This window comes from Vigna unguiculata, chromosome 9 (genome assembly GCF_004118075.2).
Source record: "Vigna unguiculata cultivar IT97K-499-35 chromosome 9, ASM411807v1, whole genome shotgun sequence".
NCBI classification, from domain to species: Eukaryota; Viridiplantae; Streptophyta; class Magnoliopsida; order Fabales; family Fabaceae; genus Vigna; species Vigna unguiculata.
In genome coordinates, this window is record NC_040287.1 from 25,549,798 (window position 1) to 25,558,699 (window position 8,902).

General features: G+C 26.6%; 1 protein-coding gene across 1 annotated transcript; it reads right to left on the reverse strand.

The window, feature by feature from the left end:
- Positions 1-2,707: 2,707 nt before the first annotated feature.
- Positions 2,708-5,516, reverse strand: LOC114195837 (gibberellin 20 oxidase 1-D-like). The gene is made up of 3 exons (XM_028086257.1): positions 4,945-5,516; positions 4,152-4,473; positions 2,708-3,052 (listed from the first exon to the last, which is right to left on the reverse strand). The coding sequence occupies exons 1-3, from the start codon at positions 5,514-5,516 to the stop codon at positions 2,780-2,782; spliced, it is 1,167 nt and encodes a 388-aa protein (XP_027942058.1). The 3' UTR covers positions 2,708-2,779.
- Positions 5,517-8,902: the final 3,386 nt, after the last annotated feature.

The window sequence follows — 8,902 nt, forward strand, 5'->3', positions numbered from 1 at the left end:
TTACAATGAAAGACATTTTCATAGAATATAACATTTCTACTAAATAAAGATCTCTCTAGATTTAGTATCTAGGAGAACATACCCTTTAACACCAATTTTGTATCCAAAAACACTCTTTCTCAATCTAGGACCTAACTTATTTCTACTATTTTCAAGACGAGAAGCAAAGCACAAACATAAAAAAAAAAATTGAAGTCTACATATGTAGGAGGAATCTTATGAATTAATTCATGAGGAGTTTTCCACAAAGTAGGTAGTTTGTTGATTAAATGCACAACATGAGAAATAACATAAGACCAATAGGCTTTCAGAAGATTAGATTGAAAAATGAAGTTGCGAGCAATGTTTAGAATATGTTGATGCTTCTACTCAACAACAAATATCTATTGAGGAGTTCCGGCAAAAAAAATTCATGTATAATGTCATGGTTATTATACAAATCATCATACTCCAACTCTTGACCATTGTTAGATCTAATGGTTTTAATATTTTTCCCAAATTGATTTTTGATAAACGCTACAAAATTTAACATAAAAAACATGGTTCACTTTTAGTTCGAAATAAAAAAAAAACCCAAGAATGTCTACTATAATCATCCATAATAGTTAGAAAATATTTGTAACCATGGATAGAGGGAATAGATAGAGGTCCTCATATGTCAATATGTGTCATATAAAAAACATAAGAAGAAAGAGTAGTACCGTGTTGAAAAGATAATTCTAGTATTATGTAGGTAGTACAATCCTCTGTAGATAATAACATGCTCAATCGTCCTTGATGTAGAATTATTTTGGATTTGACACATCTTAGAATAAAAATTTAGCTTGTAATTTGAGGAGATAAAGTCTTGATGATACAAGAAAGAAACATCATATTTAGATTTCTTTATGTTTCCATCAGTAAACTTGAGTTTATTCTTAGATACAAAGGCCCGTTTCCATAAAGATTGAAAAACAAGAGTTAGACTTGGGTTTTCTTCGGGATGTAGATAGTAAGGGCTTGACAGGTTGAGGAACTAATCCATTATGTTGTTTGTTTTTGTGGTAGACGATGCCATTGATAAAGAAACTCAACCAACACCAGGAAACGAGGAAAAAGAGAGAGAATCAACAGAAGCAAAGCACGCACTCAACCTGCTCTGATACCATATTTAATATGGTATGTAAGTAAAACTCTGGTCCTTTCCATGGTCATTCGAGGTACAATGATTCAGAGAGAAAGGAAATGAAAGAACTAAAGTATGAAATTCTTCACAAATTTAATTGATTAAATATATCGTTGTACAAATAGAAAGGGTGAAATTTGTCTTAAATAGATTTCCATAAAACCTAAAACTAGAATATTGTTAAACAATAGTAATCATAAATAAACAAATGGAAAAACTAATATAATAGTTTATTAGAGTTTTAAAGGTTGAAATTCTTGATAAATAAGTGATTCCATGTTAAATTTACTAATATACTCACTCAAACAAACTCATACTATACTTTCCTATATTTATGCATATGTATGGAAAATCTGTAATAATAATTTTGTTTAACTATTCATTTGGTTCTTCATTTTGTCCCAAAATGTCAAGTTGGTCCTCTAGTTTTTTGTGTCAATTTAGTCATGATTTGTGAAAAAGTGATGCAATTTGGTCTTTTTTGTTGGTATCGTGCAGCGGAATGACTAGACAATGGTCAAAAACCAAGAGGGGGTGAATTGAATTTTTATAAAACTTAACAGATTTAAAAAAATTTCTCAAGATTTTACTGATTAACTTACAGTCATAATTACTTTAAATGCAAGTTGTAAGACCCGAGAAATTTAAATAATTAAATAAATAATTATTTAATAAATGCGGGTAGTAGAAGCCTTTATAGCATTTAATGTTAATTGTTGTGATGTGGAAAAGTACTAGCTCAATGGTTGAAAAATATTAATTTTAATAAAAATATCAACATAACATTTATGCAAAAAATAATTTTGTGTCACTTTAAAGGGGGGACAACATTGTTCTATTTTAACAAACATTGAGACTAAAATTGAATATAAAAAATAAATATAGAGACTAAATTAAGACTATGCCATGTGACACTGCCACATCACATTGAGAGTGCCATGTGGCACAACACTAAAGTGATACATAGAAAAAAGTCAATAAAAAAATTTAAAATAATCACAAAAAAATTGCAGGAAATTGTTGTCAATTTTTTTGCAAAATAGTTTGTATAAAACACTTTTGTAATAAATTTTGTAAGAAATACTTATGAATTTTATAATTTTGTAGGAAATAATTATCCACGAATGAATTATCTGCCAATTAAAATTCTTAGAAAAAATAGTAGGAAAAAGTCTTTTCTTGCAAATTTTTTTAACAAATTTGCAAGAAAATTTCCATATAATATGAGAATTTTTAATAGTGCTAATTTTAACATCGTTTGTACAACGCTAAAGGAAATGACCAAATTACATCACTTTTTTCACAAATTAAAATCAAATTGACACGGAAAAAAAATAAAAACTAAAAAACCAACTTAACATTTTAAAATAATTAGACTTAATAATTATTTCATTCAATCATATAATTTTATTAAACATTGAAGTGAGAAATAAAGTAAACCATAATTATTAGCACGCAACAAACTGTGGATTCAAACACTAATGAAGTAAAGCATATGTATTAACACACCACAAAATATAGAGGTTCAATCAAACACTACCATACATGACTTTGAAAGTGCAACTTTGATACTATGCAAAAGCAAATAATACATAATGATGATGACATGAAGAACTAGAAGTTGGAGGAGTTTGAAGAGCTTTGCCACTGTATGAAGCTTTGGAGTGTAGCAACATCAGCCCTATAGTGTTTCTGTGTGAATTCACGCAAACTTGACCATGTAAAATCAGGGTACTTTCTTTCTTCATTTTTGGTTATCAGAAACTTTGGAGGTCTCACCACTTTGTCCCCTTTTGGACACACAAAGTAAACCAGTGACCTTCTCTCTCTGTATGTGTTCACCAGTGCCCTATGAAGACAACTCTTGTATCTCCCATTTGACAATGCCTACCACACCAACACCATTTCAATTCATCAATTTACATACATTTTAGCAAACTTTAATATGGGGCAAACATTGTAACAAATAATGAAATAGAAAAGTTTTGAGGTCTTAAGGAGGTGACAAAATTGCCTAATGGCTGTGGAACTATATTGTGGTCAAGTGGAAAAATTAGAATTCAGAACAGACAAAAGAAAAAAGTGTGATGAAATGGATTCGCAGAATACAGTGTAGAAATAGACAGCGTTGCTGTATAATTGAGTAATGATTATGTCATGATGGCTAAACCTACTGCTATACAGATGAAAGGAGAAGAAAAACAACTGTGATGAAATGCAAACAAACACTTCAATTAGTTTAAGACTTGTGTTGATTAAAAATATTAATAATATATAAATGGGTGAAAATTTTATTTTGTAAATCAATTTTATAAAACTAAATTGACTTTATAAAAATATATAAATATAAAATTGTGATGTGTACTTGTATGTATAATTATTTTATACTTTATCTGACGATGGATACATGTCATAGCCATCTGCTTACTCACGCATCACATCAAATTTTTTCTTTATTTTTCTTTTCGACACTAACCACATATATTGTCATCGAATCTTTGTCGTATATGTGACAAGTCCAGAAAAATAGTAGTTATATTTATATTAACTTTATGTATATATTATTTTTTTAAGTGATATTCTTGTTTACTTAGAAAAAATTAAATATATTTTTTATTTTAGAATTTTCCAAAAAAAAACAGTATTTAATTAAAGATCTTAAAAAATAATGAATAAAGTAGTAGCCTTAAAAGTGAGAATAGACCCAAAAGGCTGACAAATATGATTAAATGTTTAATTGAGTAAAGAGTAAAATAAAATCATTTAATTTATTAATTATTTATTGCAGAGCTTTGAGCGAAATTGGTTCGAAATAGTTTAGAAACAAATGGTTTAAGAATATAAAATCATGTATAATTCATTTATACAGTAACTCTAATAATGATATGTACTATTTATGAAAAGGTTTCCCTTTGAAGTTATTTGGGACGTGGCAACATGTATATATGCAACAGTGATAATTAAGATGGGAAATTGCGATAGTTACCATGAAAGTGTCACCGATGTTCACGACGAAGGCTTCAGATCGAGGGCGAACAGCACGCCATTTGTTATCAGCAAAAACTTCTAAGCCTCCAACTTGGTCTTGATGAAGAATAGTGAGTGATGTTGGATCAGTGTGAGGGCCAGTTCCTAATGTCAGGTTCGCACTGTTGCAAGGTGGATAATAGTTGCACCTCATTATTGAGTCTCCATCTTCAAAAAATCTTCGATAATGCAAACCATCCACTCCCAAACTAATTCCCAAAAGCTCCATTATTACTGAACTTAACTCCTTCATTGCTTCGCAGTACTCTTGATACACCCTCCTGTTGCAAAAATCTGTTAGTTCCTTCTTTCATTACCATTCATAATTGTGTCCTTGCTACGCAATTTGACACATATTATTTATTGCAGATGTTGTCTGTTTTATTACACGTGGCCTGCCGGTGTTGTCAAGGATAATTTTCACTGAGTAGTTGTAATAATTCTGTTTGTTTATTCTTTCATAAATATAACTTTGTTCAAGAACATAGTGGGTCAAGCAACAAGTTAATGTAACACAACCAACTTTGTCTTGTAGTGAAGGAGAAACATCCACATCATCCTCTGTCATGTGTTCTTGTTATTACATAAAATTTGTTCAAGATTATGCGTCTCGTTTACTTGTTTACAGAACAGGTAATTAATACATAAAAGCAGACGTCAAAGAATGTTGTTGAGAATGTATTAGTTAAAAGCATTATGATTTGATTGTATTAAGTGTAGTTTTGAAAATAAATTTTGATGAATGGTCTTACCCTGTGTGTTGAAGGTCCTGGCCTAAGACAGAGTGAAAGTAGTCAACAATCTGGGAATTGGAGAAGCCTTGGTGATGGAAGAGGAAAGAAAAAGTCTCTTTCCAAGGCAATTTGGAGGAGTAACGATCTGCATGAGCACCAGAGTAACCAGAGACTGCACCAGGTTTTCTCTGAGCAGTGAGTTTTTTGGTGATAGGGAGCTTGAAAATGGTGTCAATTTCATGGTAAGCAGCGTCTATGAGATCTGGGTTCACACCATGGTTGATAACTTGGAAGAACCCATGCTTTAAGCACGCATTTCTCACAAGCTCTGCAGCAATGGCAATGGCTTTCTCATCACCATTCCTCATCACTCCCAAATCCACAAGGGGTTCCATTAACTCTTCTTGTGTGGCCTTAACCAAATCCCCTGAAGGCCAAAAGAACTCTTTTGGCATTTCCCCTTTCAGTTCTTGAAAATTTGAGTTAAAACCAAACACTCCATTCTCTTCTTTCGACTCATCTTCTGCCTGTGATGCAGGGTAGACAAGTAGAGTGGTGGAAGTACTTAGTTCCATTAGGTGAGGAGACATGTTTGCATACATTAAAAGCTAGGCTGCTCTATATATATTTGTATAACTAACTTGGAGGGAACAATTATAGTGTGAAGTAAAGAAGGATACTATTATTTCAAGGAAAATGATTTTTTAACGAGACAACTATTTTATGATATCAGGTGGTCTCACAGGCTCATCTTCAACCAATATTTTTTAGTGTTAAAATATTGGTCAATTATACCAACAAAACACACTTTTTAATTTTAATAAAAAAACATTCATATGATTTAAAAAAATTAACAAAAATTATTTCATATTTTTTTAAAATTCGTGATCAAATTCGAATTAAAAAAGACTATAAAACTAATTTGATATTTTCGAACGAAAATATTAACTAAAAGAGTACTTCTAAAATTTTTATATAAATTAGTAAAAATATTGTATTTACTTTTTTTATAATAATAAAAAATTTTGTTATTATTGTAATTACAAAATTAAATACAAATATTTTTTATAATTTTATTATAATTAATTTTCATGGATTAAATTTAAAAAAACAATCAAATCCAAAAAATAGTTAAATTGAAGAAATGATCAAGATAATATTAATAAAATAATTATTTTTATTTAAAAAAAATATTTAAAAGATAAAATTGAAAAATAAATGTGTAAAAAAAAGGAATTCTTTTATATATAGATAGAAATAAATAAAAAAATTAAATATAAAATTATATAAAATAAATTAAAAATTTTAAAATTTTAAAAAATATATTTAAAATTATATATTAAATTATATACATATAAAAAGTTTAGGAGGGCACGGCCGCCTTTGTGATATAAAAAGTCCATTAATGGGTACTTCTAGATGTAGTTTCCATTTTTTTTTATTTTTTCTCACTTAAAAATAATATTAATAAAATAATTATTTTTATTTTAAAAAAATATTTAAAAGATAAAATTGAAAATTAAATATGTGAAAAAAAAGAATTCCTTTATATATATAGATAGAAATAAATAAATAAAATTAAAATATAAAATTATATAAAATAAATTAAAAATTTTAAAATTTTAAAAAATATATTTAAAATGATATATTAAATTAATACATATAAAAAGTTTAGAGGGCACGGCCGCCTTTGTCATATAAAAAGTCCATTAATGGGTATCTCTAGAAGTAGTTTCCATTTTTTTTATTTTTTCTTATATCTGTATTTTAAAATTACTTAGAAAATTATAAAAGAGAATTATCAAATATTATTATTCTTATTTTGACACCAAACACTTTATATTTATTGTTTTACTTTTTTTATGGAAAATGACAGGTTAACAAGTTTTTTTACAAACTTTGACAACCTATTTATTTATTTAAAAAGAAAATGCTAGTTTATTATTTTATTTTAATTAAAATTAAAAATTTAATCTATTTTTATTTTATTTATAAAAAATTTGTTAAATTTGTCAACAAAATTTTTTGTCAAAAAGATATATAATAAATACAAAATGGATAAACAAAATTTATCAATGATTAAATTATTTCTAAAAGTGAGTTGACGGTGTAAAAAAAAAAAACATTCTCTAAGAAATTATGTGTAACAATGAAAAATTAAGTGTAAAAACAAAATCAAATTAAATTGTTGTCTAGATTACTAATAGAACTGTAAAATACTTGACTGTTTGGAAGACTCATATGGTATAAATGAATTGTTTGTTACCTATTTATTGTTTTATAACAATTTTAGAAGTTTATTAAACTTAAGGAAATGTTAATAAATGTTTGATAATTTTCACTGACTATTTGTAGGAGTTGGCAGAATCATATAATTACGAAAAATATCTAAATATATCTTGTGACTTATGACAGAAAAATGACATTCATGCATTTTATTTCACTGAATTAAAAAATAAAATAAAATCTATACAAATCAAGTCAAAAATAAAATAGTCTAATTCCAGAAAATGCAGTTAGGCCTACTTATCGAAATAAATCCACAACCTAATTATGGCAAATCAATTTCATTTGAAAATTTATAACTAAATACTGATCGTAATAACTAATTTTTAATATTTTTCATATATCATATTTCATGTACCATATAACTCAAATTTTAAAAACCATTACAGTTGTAAAACTTTTCTTTGAAAATTTTTCTTCGATACATATATAAGAGAATTCAACATATGTATTTAGAAATTAATAATATAATTTGATCACAATTGACTTTAATATATTTGGTATAATTAATTATATAAAGTTATATTAATAACAATGTGTTCACAATTTGGTGTGAAAATTTTTTTCATCATCGTGAACATTTAGATGATATAAATAGGCATTAACAACTAGAGTTTCATATGTTGATCTATCAATAATTTCTATTAAGAAGCATAATTTTGTCCGTTTTCTAGTCCAATCACTTTATAAGTGGATAAGATAGGTTTACTAGGTACAAAAGTATTAAATTGGTGCAATTTTGACTTCAAAATTATAAAAAATTGTGTCAATTTGGTACAATTTTATTATGAAAATGTCATGTCATCTTGATACAACTTAAATTTGTTGTAATTTTTTTTAATTTTAGTTGAAGTCGTATTATCTCAGTATGATTTCAATGTATTCTAGTATAAATTGAGGTTGTGTCAGTTTGGTACGACTTTAATTTATTATAATTTTTTTTAATCATAATTGAAGTTGTACGAAGTTGACACGACTTCTTCAAAATAAAGTTGTATCAATGGTATGACCATTTTCATAATTTTGGAATCAAAATTGTATCATTTTGGTGTTTTTTCCTTACTCAGACAACTTTTTTTTTTCATAAGCTTACTTAATTTTCAAATTATTTATTATTTTTTATACTTTTAATTAAGATATTGTTAATTTTTTTATCTACTAAGTACTTAATTTCTTTATATTTTACAATTAAGCATATGTCTTTAATTATTTTGTTACTTAGTTGACATGATTATTGTCTAATTATATGGTTGTGTTGTCTTTATGTTTTAAGAAATATTAGGTTTCTTTATTAATATCAATGAAAACACATGCACGCCTATTTTTTTATTAAAGATAAATAATTTTTTAACATTAAAAGTAAATATAAATATTTTTTAAAATTTTATTATAAATATTTTTTATTTATTTTTGTAGGTAATTTTTTTATTAAAGATACTTATTTTAGTTTCAAAAATGGTTAATTTAAAAGAGAAGTTAAATGAAAAATTAGTTAAGTCAGACGGTTACTTAAAAGATAAAAATAGTAAAATAAAGTCTTAATTAAAAAAATTCAATTTATTAAAGAGTATAATTGGGAATAGAAATGCGGACATCAAAATAGAGAATCCCTTACATATAGGTACAAATATAACGACATTGTAATTAATGTAAAAAAAATAAGTGATTTGTATTACTTTTAGTTAAAATC

Bases quoted from the DNA above. Each gene is read 5' to 3' on its own strand.
- LOC114195837 (XM_028086257.1), bottom strand. From the start codon at position 5,516: ATGTCTCCTCACCTAATGGAACTAAGTACTTCCACCACTCTACTTGTC. The intron at 4,474-4,944 runs GTAAGACCATTC...TTTTTGCAACAG, and splicing joins CAGGACCTTCAACACACAGG to GAGGGTGTATCAAGAGTACT. The intron at 3,053-4,151 runs GTAACTATCGCA...TTGGTGTGGTAG, and splicing joins ACATCGGTGACACTTTCATG to GCATTGTCAAATGGGAGATA.